The 20,067-nt window shown below is 40.4% G+C and overlaps 2 protein-coding genes across 2 annotated transcripts in view; both read left to right on the forward strand.

Annotated features, from left to right (window-relative positions):
- The window catches only part of LRGUK (leucine rich repeats and guanylate kinase domain containing), a 99,452-nt gene that overhangs the window by 55,526 nt on the left and 23,859 nt on the right, over positions 1 to 20,067 (forward strand). The window contains exons 14-15 of the mRNA XM_012739754.2: positions 2,115 to 2,316; positions 3,879 to 3,974. Of these exons, the coding sequence (XP_012595208.1) occupies positions 2,115 to 2,316; positions 3,879 to 3,974 (298 nt within the window). The remainder of the gene's footprint in view (positions 1 to 2,114; positions 2,317 to 3,878; positions 3,975 to 20,067) is intronic.
- LOC142872961 (uncharacterized) lies at positions 4,169 to 12,045 on the forward strand. Its single transcript, XM_076006766.1, has 2 exons — positions 4,169 to 4,214; positions 9,926 to 12,045. Exons 1-2 carry the CDS (start codon positions 4,169 to 4,171, stop codon positions 12,043 to 12,045), a joined length of 2,166 nt encoding a protein of 721 aa, XP_075862881.1.

The raw sequence follows: 20,067 nt of genomic DNA on the forward strand, positions 1-20,067 counted from the left end.
TCACTGTATTATCTTTTTCTTTTAGAACATGGTCTCTCTTTATATAAAGTGGTGTTAGATAAAAGCTGGTCCTTACAAGGTGTGGAACTGGTTCCGTCTCCTCAGGACAATGGCAGCCCAGTGTAGGTGACCTTGTTCCCTCATTCTTTGCAGGAGATGCGTGGTCTGTGCTATCACTTGACCCCAGCTGCTCACTGGATGTAGTGTTTTCAAACTTCTGGCAATTTAGACTTGTAGATTTCAGGAATTTTTTTTCTCTGCCCCAATATCTCATCTTTCCCCAACAGTCTTCTGTAAATAGAATATACAGAAGCTTCTCCAAAATTAACCTACAGAGTAAAACTATGAATTTCCCACTTTTCAAATATATAGCTTTATGAAATACTTGAAATCTTCAAAGATAGTTGATTGTTTTGTTCAAGTTACCTTCACTGAAGAGTATAACGATTTTGTAATCAGAAAAGCCTGTAATCCTAGCACTCTAGGAGGCCAAGGCAGGAGGATCGCTTGAGCTCCGGAGTTCAAGACCAGCCTGAGCAACAGCGAGACCCTGTCTCTACTAAAAATAGAAAAATTAGCTGAGCATCATGGTTGTGCACCTGTAGTCCCAGCTTACTCAGGAGGCTAAGGCAGGAGGATCGCTTGAGCCCAGGAGTATGAGGTTGCAGTGAGCTGTGATGACACCACTGCATTCTACGCAGGGTGACAGAGTGAGACTGTAAAAAAAAAGAAAAGATATAAATAATTCAATTAGGCCAAACTTACAGAAAACAAAACCTAGGCAAATCGGGTACATATTCCTTCACTATTGACTCTGAATCTTTTTGCTTTTTTTCTTTTGGAGCTTCACATAGCAGGAGACCGTAATTCCCTTTTGGCTCCTTTCATTGGTGTAAGTGTCCCCAGCTTCAGTGAAACTGGTCACATATTTTCCAGTTCTTTTCTGACTTCAGAATATTTCCATTCTTATCTCTCTATAATTAATTGATTTTGTATCTTTAAGGAGGGTTTTCTTTGTTTCTGTGCTACCTAGTAAAAATAAAAAATCTTTCTCTAAAAAATTTCTTCCTTAGACAAGGCAGAAACAAAAATTAATGCATTTTTGAGTGCAGAAACTCTCCATCTTTTGTGTCTACCTTTTTCCAGTTCAACAGATATGTGAGTGATGGCTCCTGTTTACTTTTTCTCCTTGAGACCTTACTCTTACTCATTTGTGGGAGGTTGAGTCTATAATCCATGCTTCATTCCCCCGACTCTCCCTAGCTGAAGTATTTTTTCCCAACTGCCCTTGTCATTGACTCTTTCAGAAATCGTTTTTAAAAGAACCTGTATTTCTTCCCACTGAATTTTTAAAACAAAGGCTTTGAACATTGAGTTAAACTGATGATGACAGAACTGAGATGGAAGGGACTTTGAGAGTCCATTTGGAATAATCCATGCCCATGAGGAAACTGATACCCAGAGAGCTTGAAGGATATCTGCAGAGTCCAAGGGGCTTGAGAGCTGCCACAACCAAGCTCTCCAGATCCACAGACCCCAGGACCTTACACAGCTTCACACTGTGCTCTCCTGGTTAGCAGACTACCATGCATGAGCTTGGCCTTCCCAGCTCTGAAGAGAGGCTATAAGATGTCACTGGAACCAGCCCAACCAGGTTGCAGGTTTAGGAGCAGGAGCCTAAGCTAATGACAAGGCCTAACAGAAAAGCCTTTTCTCCCTGGGGAGATCTCTGTCTCCTGGTGTTCCAAAGAAGCTTATGAAATATAGAATTGATATTATTTTTCAGTGATAAAAATTGCATTGCTGCCATGATATACCTATCTTATATCCAGTAGTTTTCTTTTTTAGCAGTCATATTCATTAGAATGATTAATTACAGGAAAACCAGGTGGAATGAATTCTAATACTTCCAATGACAAATTAATATTTGATGAAGAGAGAAAAGTAATCCAACCTTGAGATATTTATAGAAAAATAGAAGCTAATTATACAGATAAAATAAATTCTTTAATATGAATGATACTACTTCTTATACCCCTCTTGTCGGATGTCTCCAAAACGATTTCTAAGTCATGTATCTGTTTCAAATTTATTATCTTTCTTTAAATGCATAGGGTGTAAGAAGTTTGAAATATTCCTATTTTGAGCCTCGATATATCCTGGTGGTACCCATGAACAAGAACAAATATGAGGGATACTTAAGGAGAAAAGGATTATTCAGTCGTGCAGAAATTGAATTCACTGTCTCCAGAGTGGACCTTTATATTAAAATTAATAAGAAATTTCCAGGATATTTTGATGCAGTCATCAATGCAGGTCAGTAACTTTCAGCAAAGTTTAATTTGTGAAGCGTAAGGTCACTGGTTTAAAAGTATGTTTCATGGGATGAAATTCCTGGGTAAAAGATATTTTCTGTGTAACAGTGAATCACAGAGAACTTCAAAAAGAGGTAAAAATCCAAGAGGGCCAACCTTCCACTGTTTTAATCAGAGGATTATCTCTATTATTCCTTAAGATCTTGGCTGATGAGATTTGGTATAAAATGAGCCTAGATTAGATTCCTTTTTTTAAGGAGACATTGTGAGAATAAAGTTAGATGATACACAATTTGAAATACACATATAAATTTCTTGAAAGGCTCATGAAACTTAGGAAATTTTATCAGAATCTACATATAGGTAAAAACCCAACTACTAAAAATATCATAGCCATGAAAATATCTGGGTGTAAAACCAACGTTTTCAAGAACTATCCTAGAAATGGGCATTTATTTGAGGCAATAGTTAGTAGGAGAATTTATTGAAATATGAAAATTTCTATATATTTTTAATTATACTATATTATACAGCCATAAAAAGGAAAGAGAAAACATTCTGTGTATGGATAAGGAAATATCTTCAAGCCATACAGTTACTAAAAAGACACATTCCCCACAACCATAGGTACACATAGTAATCATATTTCTTGTACTATATAAATCTCTGGAAGAACTCTCAAAAAATTGATAACACTGATTACATTACATTAGGTTGAACCATATGAAATTGCAGAATCAACTATTTTGACCTATGAAAACAGAAATTTAGTGGTTTTGGATCTCTGAAACATGTTAATGTATTACATAGTTACATTTGTTTTCTATTCCTGCACAGAAATTATCATATTTAGTGGCTTAAAACAACACCCATTTATTAGCTCACAGTTTTATAGATTGGAAGTCTGATATAGAATAACTGGAGGCTGAAATTAAGGTGTCAGCTTGGGTGAGGTCTCATCTGAAGGCTCTGGGGAAAAATCTGCTCCAAGGTTCATTCTTGTTGGCAGAATGCAGTTTCTTGTGGTTGTAGGACTGAGGGCCCAGTTTCCTTATTGACTGTCTGCCAACGACTGTCCTTAGGTCCTAGAGGTTGCTCCCAGTGTTGTCCATGTGGCCCCCACCATGTTCAAGCCAGCAACAAGACATTGAACCCTCCTTTTGCTTTGAGTCTCTGATCTCCTCTTCTGCCACCAGCTGGAGAAGACTCTCTCATTATATGGGGCTCATGTGATTAGGGTGGGCCCTCCTGGATAATCTCTCTTTTGACTAACCCAAAGTCAACCCATTAGAAACCTTAATTACATCTGCAGAAATCTCTGTTGCCATATAATGTATAATAAATACTCATAGGACTGATATCTCATTGCATCCACAGGTTCTGCCCATACTTAAGGAGGAGATTGTACAAGGGATGAGTCATTAGAGTCATTTTAGAATTCTGCCTACCACAATATTCATAAAATTAAACGTAGTGACTAACTCATTACTATCACCAGTTGAACACTAACTGCATTTTTCTATGATCGTGTTGCTTCAAAGTATACTTTCCCATTTACTGTAGATGATCTGGATGTTGCCTACCAAAACCTGAGTCGGCTCATTAGAGAGTACCTTGGATTGACTGAGGAGACTGCCAAGATTTGGGGTCCAGCTGCAGGTACTATGCTATTCCCTTTATGCCAGAATAGTTTTTTTCATGGAAAGGAAAAAAAAAAAATGTGAGTTATTATTTGAGTACTCATCAGCCAGGCTAAAGCTAGTTCTCTTTAATTCCCATACTTCTTCTGGGTGGTTGTCCCCACAAACAAACTACATGAGTTAGCCTTCTGGACCTATGACTCTGCTGTGTCCATGACCAGAATGGAACTCGGGGGACGTGCTGGGCAGTGCCTTGGAGGTAGGTAATAGATAAGGGTTAGCCTCATGGTTCAGAACTCAGCCTTCCAGAAGTTTAGTTCCCTTCGAGGGCTGAGGTGTTATTCTACTTGTCAGGTTTGTATTTACTCCAAGAGTTTCTGACCAAGGATTTCAGTGCAAGAGTCTTCTTTCCCCCTTTCTGCACATCGCCCTGGTCCTGAAAATGTTATACTGCAGGATATAGTGGAAAGAGCACTGGTCAGAGGATGTGATCCCAGTCCTGGCCCTGCTGCTTTCTCGGGCAGGCTGGTTAGCTGGTTTTGAGCTCCAGTTTCACTAAATGGGCCTAATGCTCCCTGTCTGCCTCAGGGGTCATGAATAGCAAGTGATTCTCCTTGGAATCTAGGAATTCTGAAGCCCTAACTTGGAATTTTGGTCATGAGTACTTTGAGATGTATTTAAAAGATTCTCCCCAATCCACCTGATAGCCATTAGGATGGTTACTATAAAAACAAAACAAAAAACAGAAAACAACAAGTGTTGGCAAGGATGTAGAGATTTAGAACCCTTGTATGCTGTTGGTGGGAATGTAAAATGGTCCCGTACTATATGGGAAACAGTATGATGGTTCCTCAGACAATTAAACACAGAATTTCCATAAGATCCAGCAATTCTACTTATGGATATCTTCTCAAAATAATTGAAAGCAAAATCTTCAAGACATTGTTGCACACCCATGTTCATAGCAGCATTATTCACAATAGCCAGAAGGTAGAAGCAAGCCAAGTGTCCACCAGTGGATGAATGGATAAACAAAATGTGATATATGCATAAAATAGAATATTATTCAACCTTAAAAAAGGAAGGATATTCTGGCACATGCTATAACATGAATGGACCTTGAAAATATTACGCTAAGTGAAATAAGCAAGTTGCATGATTCCACTTATATGTGGTACCTAGAATAGTGAAATTCATACCGACAGCAGGTAGAATGGTGGTTGCCAGGGGCTGGGAGACAGAAGTTGTTTCAGTTTGAGAAGATGAAAAGAGTTCTGGAGATGGATGGTGGTGATGGTGAATATACCTAATGCCACTAAACTGTATACTTAAAAATGGTTAAGATAGTATATTTTATATTACATGTATTTTACCACAATAATATACTGAATCCCAATTACACATCACACGGTGTAAAATGTTAACCGAAGACTCTTGCTGCTTTGTGAATGCCATGCAGCTTTGTGTTTTAACCTTTGTGACTCTATGCCCCTGTATGATTTTGTTGCCTGTTTGCATTCTGGCAGCCTGACACAGGCCTGGTCATGATTTTGCCAATGTTCAAGCCAGTTGTACTGTTTTGTAATTTTGCACGTTTCCCGGGTTAAGTGCCATTGGTATTTTGGAATGAGGTCAGTATGAACTATATCTCTCAGGAGATGAAGTGACCAGGGTATGACCTGCTGCCATTCCTGGAAAAAGTTTGACCTGTCTGAAAATCGGTATTAATGTAGGACTGGAGGACTATCCTCAGTCTACAAAGGGGGCACATTAAATTAGGAGCAGGTCATTGTATTGACCCAGCCCCGCTATGCTTCTCCACATCAGGCATCTGCTCTTGGAGAGCCAGGACTGTGGAGTAGAGCAGCACCGTGAACCTAACAAGGCTTCCATAGCTCAACAGAAGTTTCTCTTGAGGAAATCTGGCTCCGTTTGCTTTAATTTTTTGCTAACCAAGTAAGCTTGTGATCTTTAATTTAGTCCCCCCCAGGTGGACCTGCCCCTGTGGGGCTGTACCCTATGGTTACAACACCCTGCCCTGATGCTCGAGCCAGGCCCATCTCCCATTGTAAATTAATTAATTGGCATCCTGACTTTTAAATTAGCCTCTTGTGGGTTTGGATAAACACAAGTAAGTCCCCTGAGCCTGATCGTTCTGAGCAACCTGAGAAGTGCCATTTTTGAATCAGTGGGTGCCTCTGAATGGTGACGCTTGAAGAGGACTTTGCCTCGACAGCCAGGAGGCGCCATCTCTGTATCTTAATCTACAGCTGTCAAGGCTGACTACTGGGTGCAGTTGCCATTTGGTAGATTAATAGACCAGATAATGTGTGCGTAGGAAAACGGACTCTCATTTTAAAAAGTATAATAAAGCTTTATTTATTTGGACTAATTATGTTAGGCATGTCTGATTTAATGAAAAGTGTGAATTATAGGATTTGTAAATGTGTTACTACTCTCTGATACATTTCATAACTGAAACCAAGCCATCCAGTTATTGACTAATAGAATTCTGGCTCAAAAAAGTAGACAGGAGAATTTGTCATCACCGGCCTCAACGGAACTTTGTTTTTCTGGCAGGTTTAGTATTTGGGAAAACAATGTGTTTTCTTAAGCCAACCACTTTATCATATTTATACAATTAATTTGCGGAGGAAGTTGATTTTTTCAGTTGCTGGTTTAAGAACCAACTCTCACATAAAGTGATATTGTGGAGGCTAGACATTATTCAAGTATCCAGAAAATTCTAATGACTGTGGTCCTTATTAATAAGCTTTTGTCTCTAATGACCCAAGAGATAGAACCGGTGAGCACTTTTAGTTTCAGGGCTATGATGAATGTGCCAAGGAGCATGGGCCAAATGTTCACAGGTTCAGTGCAGGAGAGGGGGATCAACCATAATTACCCGAAAGCGAGTATCAAGATCCCGCGAGAAGGGGACCAGAGCCTCAGCAGAGTCACTGTCATGGGCCTGGCTGGTGCTTCACCTCTTTGCTTCTGCTCTGAGCTGGGTCCCGCTGATTTTAAGTTTCTGTAGTTTAGGTATATTTACATAAATATTTACATTACTTACATAAATAGGACACCAGTAAATAAAAAAAATAACATAGCAATTTTAGTATAGTGGAATTTTTTTAAATTATTGAGCTGTCAAAGGGAAGAAATCAGAGTAAAAAATAATTCTAGTTCTATGACAGACAGTTCTTGTCTGAGCAATTAGAAATGGGACTGGAAATTGGAAGCCTTGGTTTCCTATTCTAAATCTAACCAATAATCATTAATTTGATTCGAGAAATGATTTTGAACTCCTATTTTTTAAAATAAAAAGCCTATTTGTAATATGGGACATTATTAGAATCTGCCCTTCCAGAGCTAAGGTTTTTCCCAATTAGATTAGACTGTGTGTTAGGTGTCAGAACAAACAGAAATCCTATGGCCAACAGCATTGTTTTTTTTTAAAGTGGTAATACTGTATCAATGCAAACTGCAAATTATTCCCAAAGATTTGAAGTAATAATAATACATAGCTTTATCTGTTGTCATTTTATGTTGTTAATTTGTAATTACAAATGCAATATTAATTTCTACTCTCAACAAGGAGAGTGGAACAAAGTGGTAAAAGTAAGCCCAAGGTCTGTTGGTTCTGAGTATAGCATCTGTCAGACTAGATCCCAAAATAAAAACCTTTACCTGTGGATGAATTAATTTAATTTTCATTTAATGCATTTATAAAATATTAACTTTAGAGTGACTATAAACTCTTGAAATCTTTCCATGTACCATTAATTAAAAATGGGTATCAATTTAGGTATAGAATTGTCTCTTTTTTCCTATAGTGATATAGGGAACATTTATTTCTAAAGCATGAAGACTGAAAAAAATCCCAGAGTAAACAATATAGTTTCTATAAAATAAGGAAAAACTCACTATATTTGCAACTCAGTGTAAGGAATATCTTCCTTCCATTTGTTTCTATACCACCTATTTCTGGGATAGTCAGTGCTTCCAATAAAGCTTTTCAAAAGCCAAACCAATTATCACCCTGAGTTTTTGCTATAAAGATCATAAAATAAAATAGTATTTTCAAATAATTATTCAGAATTCTGTCTTGTGATAGAAATGATGATGGTTATGATGACTCAGAGGAAAACTGAGCAATTTAGTAGCCCATAAAGTGGTGCCTTTATCTTTAATAAAGGGCCTGGTACCATTTGCCAAATTATGTGAATTGTTACATTTTGAAAATGGGGGGAAAAATTGTTATATGTCTGATTATAGGAAACCAGGAGGGATTAAAGAGGGAAAAAAACCTTCAGTATTGGGTTTCACTCTTCTTATATTTTTCTATCTTTTTAAATTACTTTTTTATTGTGATGAAAACATATATATATATATATATATAAAAAACATAAAATTTGCCATTTTAACCATTTTAAGTGTACAGTTCAGTGGCATTAATTATATTCTCAATGTTGTAGAACCATCACCATTACCTATTTCCAAGATTTTTCATTAGCCCCAAACAGAAACTCTGTACCCATTAAACAATAACTCCCTCAACCCCTGGTAACCTCTACTCTACTTTCTGCTCTCTGAATTTGCCTATTCTAGATAATTTCACTGCTTTATATTTTAATATAACCTTGTTTCTTGTCTAGACTAGAATTTTAGTTTATAATTGCTATAAACTAGGGAAATAAGCAGATGATCAGGACCTGCCCTTGGAAACTCCACCGAGAAGGAAGCTTCTCCTTGCTCCCAAGGTCTCTCCCCCTTGCTAGAGACATCTGGTTTGACTAGATGCAAAGGGTCATGTCCAGACTGGAGGCTCAGTGGAAACCCAGAGTAGTGCAGGCTCATCCTGCTTCAGTGGAGGTTAACGGTGTTAACCTCCGTTAATCTCCACTGGTCTGCTTCAGTGGCTAGGAGCAAACCAGGCTCCTAGACACCATTCCCCTCTCTGGGGTCACCTTGGAGGTCTGATTTGGTTTGGAGGTTCTGAGTATCTATCAGATCTCCCCCAAGTGGGCTGAGACTGGTTTCTTCAAGGCTGTTCCAGACTGGTGTGCCTCCTCTCACCACTTCACATTTCAGAGCCATGTCCATAGGGCTGGGTTAAGACAGTGTTTGGGCCACCAGAATATACCAGGGTTTCTATCATAGACAAGTACCTGCTGGGACAATTGTGTCCATGAAACTGTCCATGAGACCAGAGTCACTCTGAGAACTTGCTCCCATGATGATTGGAGGAAGCAACTCCTCCCTGTGCATCAACATTGCTAGTGGCCTCCAAGAGCCATTTTTGAAGCCAGGGTGGCTTTGAAGAGAAAAGGGGACTCCTGGGAATGGGAGTGGGTGGGATAGCAGCTTGGATGGTGGGTCCTTCAGGGGCAGCTTCTCTGAGCCATGGTGCACTATGATTCTATCAGACCGATTCTTTCCTTCTTCATTCAACACTCATTTGCTGCGGTCCTGCTGAGCTTCCTGCCCCTGGCCAGGTATTGGTAAACAGACATGACTTTTCTCAGAGCTCACAGCTTATTTAAGGGCGCTGCCATTAAACAAGGAAACAAATGAGACTTCGTCTGGCTTGAATGTCCATCCCCTAGTTTCTACAATCAAAAGCATCATTGATCTCTAAGACGGTGAAAACTAAAAATCTCATTCACTTGGAAAATTTTCTTACCACACACAGGTCTGGATATGAATTTTGGTTCTGTGAATAAGCCTCTTTATGTTTATTCATTAAAGTTCGTGCTTTCAGTTGACTATGATTTTTCTAAGTTCCACTAAAAAAGAAAATTCTAGGCACTTAGTATCCTCAAGGAGAAAGGAAAGTTAAGTTCTCCTATGTGTCTAATTTCATTTTTTTCAAGGGTCTATGTGCATCAAAGAGAGAAAGATGTTTTTGTTATTAATTACTAAACAGTTAAGACTATTTTTAGCTAACTTCTTTTTATATTAAAGCAGGACCCCCCTCTAGCAAGAAGACTGTCTCTGGGGTACCAGCACACTTGGTTCCATCTCCCAGGCGCTTGGCAAAACTGCAAGCAGCTGGCCAGATACCAGAACATGTCTCTGGAATGCAAACTTATGCAAACATCCTTGAAAACCAGAACCCAGCTCCCTCCCAGAGCCAAGAGCCAACGCAGGATGGAGAAGGCCGAACGAAAGAGCTTTCTCCCAACAGCAGTCTCCGTGCTGAGCCTCCTCAACAGCTCAGCCCATCAGCACCTGGTCTTCCTCAGCTGGCCCAAGACTTGTCCCCAAACCCAACAGAAGGAGGTGTTCAACAATCAGATCCTTCTCCAAAAATAATAGCTGCCGAGGCAGCTGTCCCTGCTGCAGAAGCAGGGGAAGTGAGGCAGTCTCCTGCCACTGCTCCCCAAGCACCTCATTTGCACCCGGGCCCTCCCCAACCCCACAGCCCTCAGCCAGACCAGGATGAGGAGTCAGGGGAGGCCAAGGCTACCCCCACTGACCCTCCCATGCCTGAACCTCCACAGGCACCTGGCCCAACTTCCCTCAGCCCTCAGATAACCCATGTTGAGGAAACTGAGTCAGCCAAACTTCCACCTGACAGTTCCCATCATGATCCTCCAAAAGATCCCTCCCACCCTGACTCAGTGAAGACACTTGCTGGAGATTATCAACAACCTCTTCAGGAGGAAACCCCTAAAGCAGAAGTTGTCCGTGTTGGCACTCCTTACCCTGAATTGCCACATCCCCAAGACTTACCAACAAATGCAAAACAGAGCCAGCACAGGGAAGACCCAGCGACCTTGCTTCCCAGAGGCCGACTGGCCCCCACTCGGCTGCCCCAGCCTCGGTTGCTCGCCCCCCTCCAGAGCAGGAGGCCCACCCCTAAGCTGCTCTCACCCAGCAGGGAAGAGGCTTTAGCATCAGCCTCAGACCAGACCATGACTCCGTCTCCCAGGCCTGCCCTAACCCAGGAAGGTGACACCAGTAAACTTCCTCTCATCAGCCCTCCCCATTCCAAACCGCCACAAAATCTGAGCCCCCAGGCAGCCCCCAATCTTCAGCAGGTCCAGGAAGAGAAAGTCAGTGAGGTGAAACTCCCTCTTATCAGTCCCCCTGCCCACGAACAGGTGCCACAGCACCTCCCCAATCTGTCCCAGGAAGAGGGGGCTCAGAAAGTCAGGCTCCCTCACATTCCTAGTCCATCCGTGGAGCCACGGCTGCCTCAGCACCCCGGGGCTCGTCAGGATTCGAGGCCTGCAAAGGAAGGGAAAGTTCCCAAAGCAGGCCGCTCCTCTAGCAAGAAGATTCCAAACATGCAGGCCTCAACCCAAAATCAAGAGCCAACACAGCAGATGGGAGCTAGAAAAAAAAAACTCCCTATCCAAAGAGAGACAGCTAAGGGACCAGCACATCTGAGAAAGGCACCACCTGGAAGCTCCCCACCAACCTCGCAGCTAGAATCCCATAGTCAGCCGACTCCTGCAGCCGGGCCCCACCAGCCTAGCCCCAGCCCTCCTCTGAACCCTCGGGGGAACCAGAGAGGAAAAGCCCATCTGCGTGAAACTCCTGAGCGCCCCCACGCTGTTCCCTCGCCTAAAGATCCCAAATTACAGCAAGAGAAAAGGAGCAAAGACCATCCTTCCAGAAAAAAGGGCCATGCCAATCTCCCCTCAAATGACTTGGCTCAGAAGATGCCCAAAAAAGGACCATCTTTGAAAAGAGAGGTTCTGGAAGAATTGTCTCAAGAAAATAAAACGACCTTCAGTGGTGATCAGCCGACTGTAGAAGGTCAGTCCCCACACAAGAGACGTCTCCAGGAGAAAGAGACTCCTTCAGAAGCCCCAGAGCAGGACAGTGACCTCCCAACCCGGCAGCCCGTCAAAGAGACACAAACCCTTCAGGGGCCCAGCCAGACCAGGGGGAGCTCTGTCCAAAGGGACAATGCACTTGCCTCCAAGCAGCAAACCAAAGAGAAACGAATCCGAAAAAATGCGGAAGTACCACAGGACAAAAGCCCTGCGGCCCCCCAGATTCAGGTATCTGCTGAGGAGCAAGGCAGCCGGAAAGGAAGACTGCGTGCCAGAGGCAGTCAGAGCACTAAGGTTTAAGCCATCCCTGCAGCCGCCAGGTCACTAAGGCCCGTGACTCCCCCGAAGCAGCACTGTCACAGCATGACAGGCCATGGCTGGGGCGCTATGAGTCTGCACACTGGCTTCCTTCTGCACCCACAGTCAGCGCAGGTGGAAGGGGCCATCCAGCTCTGTCCAGCCCTGGATTTCTAGAAGGCAGCCTGTCTTTGCCCTCCTGTGCCTTGTTGTTGCAGCCTAGAAGAGCAGCTGTCACAGAAGGCTGCAGCAGCAGTGGGACGCAGCTCTGTTAGCTGCTGCCAACTATAGAGCCAGTCTCGAAGGCTGGCATTGGTAAGGAGCCTTTGTGTCCAGACACGAATTCCAACATGAGTTCCAGTGCTGGCTGAAGCAGGGCCGTGTTTGTTCTCTTCATTAGGAAAATTCACTTCTACGCTAGAAAATTCTCTCAAGGCTCTTGCATTATCCAGGGGACCTGAAGCAAAAAGAACTCTGAGAAAGGAAGCCTTTGCTATTAATATTTCTGGAGATTCCAAACCTACAGTTAGCGTGTGGGACTCCTCTGTAGGGAAGAGGACACATCTTTACTTGCATGACAGTGTGATCGAAATGCTTCGGATTCGCATTGGCACATGTTGCCTGAAACTTACTTTTGTTTGAAATGTATTTCAAAATGAATACCTTCCTTCTCTCTCTGAATAGGAATCCCATGTAAATTAGCCCGTGGCTTCATTATACCAAACCATCTGGTTGAATCAGTTAGAAGATTTAGTGGGGAAAAAAATTCAGGTGAATCAGTTTTTATGTATCTATTCATCCCATCAGGATCCTCTTGCAGCCACATGACAGGAGCCCAGCCTGAGCCAGCTCGTGCGCATCTATTAGGAGGGAGTGAAATATCTCGCACCACCAAACGGTGGGAAGGGCAGTGCTGCAGCAGGATCCCAGAGAGATCGGGAGCCAGTTATTGAACGTAACTGGGACTTTTATCATCTCCTGGACTCTTATCTAGGACTCCTACCATTTTTCATCTCTGTTTCTTTCTCCATGGTGGCTTTATTCTTTGGAGTACCAACGACTATGTATCAGTTTCTGCATATGGCAGGGAATGTGGCCAGCAGTGGCTCTCAAGTGTACACATCTGGTTTTACCTCTGGCAGCTCCCACTACTGTAAAGGGATTAATTTAAATGTTCCTTCATCCTGAGATTAAAAAAAAAATGCAGGGAAAGACTGATTGGCCTAGCTTGGGTCAGGAGCTCATTCTTAAACCATACTCCTCTGGCAGGGGACAGGGTTACCTTTTAGACATGCCCATTGGGCCTATTCTTATGTATGGAGGCTGCATTCCCAAAGAAGAGAGAGTAAATTGAGAGCAAGGCAACCAACCCAAGATTCGGCTCTTAAAAAGTTATGAGATATTTATTGAGCACTTACTGTATACACAGCAGCAGGCTAAGCTGTCTTTGGCATGCAATATTTAAAAATGGAACTGATGACTAAATGCCTGTATAGACGTGTCTTATCTTCCACAGAAGATACGTGTTCACAAAACTGTATGAGCACCAAATGTTATTTCAAGTGCAGTAGAGGAATTGATATTTTAGAAATCCAGGATGTAGGAATCCTCTTGTAAAATGAAGCACCTACCAAATGCTAGGAATTACCCTCTGATTTGGCTGGTTTTTCCAAGATGAAAGTAATAAGATAATTTTTAAAACCATCATAATTAATATTTACTACAGTCCAGTTCATTCATCCAACAAGCATTTGTGGAGCATTTCCTATGTGCCAGATACTGACAGTTGCTGGTACAGTGAAATGGTGAGGGCATTTCAAGGGGCTCTGTCTCTAATCGTGGAAGACAGAGAAGAGGGTGCATTACGACAACACATAATTAGGGCACTTGGAGGCCTATATTTGCATCTCACAGACAAGAAAACCCAGCTTTTAACTTTTCCAGACTGTCATAACCATACCAAGGAAGGGCACTGAATTCAGCCTGGAATAGGAGAATTGGATCAGGAAACATTTCCAGGAGAAGGTCATCCTTCAGCTCAGTCATCAAGGTTGCAGACTAGTCAGTGACTGATGAAGGAGAAGTGCTCTTAGAAGAGGGAACAGCATGTGCCTAAGCATAGATGTGTGAGCAGGCAGATCATCTTCTCAGGGCCCAAATGGCAGGAGACCGGTAGGTCTATGTAGATCCGAAGGCCTTTTGTGCCAAGCTAAAGAGTCTGGAAACTTGATCTTGTCACAATGGGGAACCCTGAATGGTTAAATCTGTATCTAGAGGCATCCCTCTGGAGGTGGCATACAGGATGAGTTTGAGGAGGGCAATGCAGATGGCAGGAAGGTCGGCTGGGAAGCTACGGCAGCAGTCTGGACAAGATGGGAAGGCCTGAAATAAGGCAGTGGTGGCAGGAATGGTCGATTTCAGCAAGCACATAGACTGGACGTGGGAAGGGCAGATTGTGTTAGAGAGGAGGAAATTAACCGCCCATTCTCTATGAGCTGGGTGTGGGGTACTTTAGAGGCACCAATGCCTCATTTAGGTGAAGAACTTTAGAAATTTAAAATTACTTTTAGAAATTTATAATTTTCCTCATTTGGCAACTGTTTCTGAGGCTCCTGGAAGCAATTGGAGTTGCATTTTCTTTAGGATTCAGATGAGAAGCAAAATTTTCTTTCATCTGACATGGAAGCAGCTCTAACTCCCCTTCCCTGGGGTCCATGATGGTAGTATAAGTTTGTTGTTCGTGCTTATGTTTTTGTTTCGGGGGTCTAGGTTTTTAATGTCTCAGATTCAGTGCAACTGGACAACATTTTGTGGTTGGAGGAAAGGAGAAGAAAAGATCATTGAGAAGTTTTTACTGCTATTTTCAATTTTCTCGGTATAAAGGGAACTTCTGACTTTTAAATATAGAATATAGGTGTTTGTAAACTGTTGTTTTTCCAGATACAGTTACAAAAAAAAAAAAAGTTCCTATCACTTCCATTTGATATACTCCTCAGCAAAATGATCTTTATAGGAAAAACATTGTGGGTTATAGTCACTATATCAGTAATACCATCTTCAGCTTCTTTAAAGAAATCTGGCACCTAATATTCAAATCAACAGAGATAATAGTGCCCCTGGGCATGAAAGCCTTCTTCAAATATTTAAAGAGGCTAAATCCATTATTTCTAAAACCTCAAAATATAATTAGACAAAGGGCACGATTAGGCAATTCACAAAAGAAGAAATAAAAATGGCCAATAAATATGTCAAAAAGTATTTAACTTCATTATAAGTTAAAACAGAATAGACTTTTTTGGGGGGAGCAGGGCTACCAAATTGGGAAAGATGAAAAACAGGTTAATGCCTGTTCTTGGTGAGGCTGTGGGCAAATGCGCTTTTTGTGTCATCAGTGGTGCAACTTTTCTGGGGACAGCTTTACAATATCTTTCAAGTCCTTAACATTTTTGTACATCTTTAATTTAGTAATTCTAATCTGAAGATTATAAGGAAATGACTTCTATGCAAGGATAGCATATCAATATATATGTATTTTTAGACAGAGTCTCACTCTGTTGCCTGGGCTGGAGTGCCGTGGCATCAGCCTAGCTCACAGCAACCTCAAACTCCTGAGCTCCAGCGATCCTCCTGCCTCAGCCTCCCGAGTAGCTGGGAGCTGTGCCACCATGCCTGGCTAATTTTTTTCCATATATTTTTAGTTGGCCAATTAATTTCTTTCTATTTTTAGTCGAGATGAGGTCTTGCTCTTGCTCAGGCTGGTTTCAAACTCCTGACCTTGAGCAGTCCTCCCTCCTTGGCCTCCCAGAGTGCTAGGATTATAGGCATGAGCCACTGCGCCCGGCCAGCATATCAATATTTTTTATAATCTAGAAATAATCTAGCCATCTAATAGGATTTTAAAATAAGTATGGTATAGTCATGCTAGAATGCTATGTTGCCATTATAATCATGTTGGAGAAGAATATTTAATTAAAGGAAACCATTTGTTATATAGTAAGTAGAAAGCAGGTTAAGAAGTTATACCCAGTATGGCTCCAGTTGTTAGATTATAGGTAGTTTTCTTTTCTCATTTATGCTTTTTAGTATTTTCTAAATTTTCTACAATGACGCTGTTTATTTGGAAAATGTTACATATAATTAAACATACACACGTACACACACACACACAATTTGAAGAGCTGTCATTTGAAAGCAGCAGCCTTATGTTCTATTTTGATCTGGCATAATGAAGAACTCTCTAAGAGTTAGAAGTGATTCACAGAGAAACAAACAGTCTTCCTCAAGAAGTTACATGCTCTGTTACTGGAATCTTACAGAAAGTCTTCACATGTTGGGTGATTAGTTGGACTGGATGAAATGTAAGGTCCCTTTTATGATCTGTAATCCATTTACTACAACTGGCTCTACAAGCTGGCTGTGAAGAATCCAGTTATCTATTTTATTAAAAATAGTGCTGAATATTGGAAAATTGTATGCACTTAGTACTTATTAGATCAGTGGCTTTCAAACTGTTGTTAATCAAGATCCATAACTAGAGATACATTTTATGATATCATAACCCAGTGAACATATACACACATAGGAAATAAAAATGTATCATTTAAAACACCCTTACTATAGAGGTATACTCTGAAATTTTCAATGATGCTGAATTTTAATTTTTTTAAATGCTGGTTGTGGCCTACTAAATTGATTTCACAAGTTAGTTTGCAACCTGCAGTTTGAAAAACCCTGCGCTGAGCACTCTGGAGCTTTCCTATGTAGCTGCCCATGGAGGCTGCTTACCAGACTGCCTCCCTGCTCTGGCTGCCTTCAAGTGAGGTTGGGTGGGTCAGCATCATTTATGCTGAATTATTCTCTAGGACAAGGATTTGGTATATTGGCAGTTGTGTTCTTTGTCAGTGTTGGGGCTTGGGATAGGAGATATCTCCAAAATTCTTATGTCCAGGAATAAATTCTTATATAAAGCTAATTTAAAAAGCACTTATAAACAATCTTGATCAATAGTGTTTTCACCACTGAATACTTAGTGGACTCCCTTGCCTTTTGCTCCATGACAAGCCTGAAAATCATCTTATTTCCATAAAAGATTCTCCAAATTCCACTTCAGATAATTGCACTATTTATATAGTATCTAGCACTAGAGTCCACAAATGAATTTAATTGCCTGGTTCAATTTGAAAGACACAATTCTAGAAATCACTTTTCTGTATTGACCAGGCATTCAGAGAAGAGGATAAGAAGAGCCTAACCATTTCTTTGTGTTGATGATAGATAAGTAATGAGAAAAGACCAAACCTCTAATCTTAAAGCTGGTTATGAGAGTGCAGTCATGATTAGCAAAAGCTGAAGACCTTTTGTTAGAGATTGTAACCTTAGAAATTCATGATTGCAAATAACACTAAAAGTCAAAATAATCATTGGAAATTCCAGTTGCACTACAATGTAGCCATGTGGCCCTGGGCAAGTTACAGAGTTCTCATTTATAAGATGGAGATGATAATAGTAAATGAGTTAATATACTGAAAAGCACCCAGAACAATGTCTGGGACACAGAAAGCGCTTACATGAGTGTTAGTGTTACACATAGGCAGCAAAGAAAAATAAAAGCTTTGCATGTTACTATTCACTGAAATGGTACAACACTGACAACACTATTCAAACTAGGTGGAAAAATTTGGTAAATGGGATGGTCTTCTCTGAAATTCTTTTAAAAAATTTGATAACCTTGATTGAATTAAGGGGCTTAAACAAAATTAGAATAATATTGGAAAAAAAATTGTTGTTTAGCAAATGTTTCTAAGAGCAAGAGGTTCTTTAATGGGCATTCATAGGCAACACTGCAGTGTGGGGAAGTGAGTGGGAAAACATGAGTTCTGAAGTTGTTATGAATTTCCATGTGATACATACAGAAAAGACTTATAATAACACCCACTATATAGTAATGTTCAATAAACGTTATCTACTGTCTTTACTATTATCTCATTATTGATAAGATCAAGGTCAAGTATATTCTGGATTTCAGGTTAGTTAGATAGTAAATGCTATCAGATCACTTATCCAGATAGTGGACATTTTGTTTTCTCTTTGTGGTGGGCTGAGACAAAGACTGGCTTCCGTAGGCTACCAGATTATAGACCCTCGGTGTCCAAGGGCAAAAATAGAAAAGCAATGTGAAGACAAAAAATGCCTTTGCTGGAGAAAGTGACCAATGAAGCAACATCTTTGAAAAAGTTGTTCTTGAAGGATAAGCCCTTAGCAAGCAAAGACCACACTCACCTGAGATGGGGGTATGGGGTTGGGTGGAAATCACATCAGAAATACAGTTACTTTAATGTGTTGGTTAAAGGAGAGGCAACCTTTAGTGTGTAGTGAAGCTTCCTGAAGATTTCTATCCTGTTTCCTGCCAATCATTGCTTCGTTTTTCCTTGTTTCCTTCTTGCAAATTCTTCTATACAATGTAGATCTTATATACCAAGTTTCCAGTCTTGAAATTTACCTGTTCTATGTTTTATCTCCTTTAAAATGTCAACTAACTACTTTATGATAAATCTATCCATTTGATTTTGAAATTATGGGTATTATTGTTCTATGTTCTAATTGGAACATTCTGGATACGGTGCCCAAATGTTGACACACTAGTTCAACTCCACTGAAGACATTATAAAGTCCAAAGTTTAGTAGAAAGAAATTGTTTTCGTATCTCATTATCTCTTATAAATATTCATTCATATGCATTCCTTTTTCTTGATGTAGAATTTGTTTCTGTTTAAATACCTTATTATTTCTTTGATTGGACACTCGAGAATATAGTTCTTTACTGTTAGTATAGTTTAATAAATGTATTCACTTTACCACATATAACATGAATATTATTACTATGTTTCCTTGGGCTTACATGGTAGCTTTCTACTATAAAATCTTGTTTTGCTATGGAAAATTATCATGGATACTATATGAAATTATTACTTTTCTAGTTGCTATTCTTTTCTTAGAAGCACAGATAGACAAGACTTTTAAGATGTAATTCCATCCTAGAAAAATAGCTTCTTTGGGCACCTTCAGTTTTATGGTAGCACTTCCTAACAAACTAAACTTGTTTCTTAATTTTCCACAAAAATTATCTAATTATCCTATTAAAAATAAACATTTTAAATTCTACAGCAGATTATTGTGTTTGTTGTTAATTTGTTGTCAGCTCTTTGCATGACTACATATTTTAGTATTGAAACTTTTATAGGGATTCTATGGATAGTTACATTTATATACATTTATGCATTTCATCATGGTAAGTATAAATTACGATTGTTAGTTTTAAAAAAACCTCTCTCTCTCTCTCTATATATATATATATATATACATATACATATATATATATATTTTTTTTTTTTTTCAACAGAGTCTCACTCTGTTGCCCAGGCTAGAGTGAGTGCCGTGGCATCAGCCTAGCTCATAGCAACCTCAATCTCCTGGGCTCAAGCGATCCTACTGCCTCAGCCTCCTGAGTAGCTGGGACTACAGGCATGTGCCACCATGCTCAGCTAATTTTTTGTATATATATTTTTAGTTGGTCAATTAATTTCTATTTTTGGTAGAGACGGGGTCTCACTCAGGCTGGTTTCGAACTCCTGACCTCGAGCGATCCGCCCACCTCGGCCTCCCAGAGTGCTAGGATCACAGGCATGAGCCACCATGCCCGGCTAAAGCCCCGTTTGAGGAAAAAATGAATGATTCTGAAGTCATCTGGGCATCTGAGGACTTTTGTCTCAATATTAAAGCCAAGTTATCCATTTCTAAGTGCTTTCAAAGAGAGATCAACTCTAGCATTGATACATATTTTATGCAAGTTTTTATCTAAATGATGAAAATTTATATTCAAAAGTGATCAGTCTCATGTTTTTGGACAGGAGAGTGATTAAATTGCTTTCCTATATGAGTAATCTTATTAATGGAGAAACATTTCTCATTAAATTAGGGATTTTTGTTTTTCAAAATATTCACAATCTGACCTCCTAAATGGTAATT

The sequence above is a fragment of the Microcebus murinus genome, chromosome 9, assembly GCF_040939455.1.
Source record: "Microcebus murinus isolate Inina chromosome 9, M.murinus_Inina_mat1.0, whole genome shotgun sequence".
NCBI lineage: Eukaryota > Metazoa > Chordata > Mammalia > Primates > Cheirogaleidae > Microcebus > Microcebus murinus.

What these genes read in the sequence shown, in the direction of transcription:
- LOC142872961 (XM_076006766.1), top strand. Translation starts at nt 4,169, where the DNA reads ATGACCAGAATGGAACTCGGGGGACGTGCTGGGCAGTGCCTTGGAG. An exon ending in TGCTGGGCAGTGCCTTGGAG is followed by an intron (nt 4,215 to 9,925) that starts GTAGGTAATAGA and finishes ATATTAAAGCAG; the next exon opens with GACCCCCCTCTAGCAAGAAG.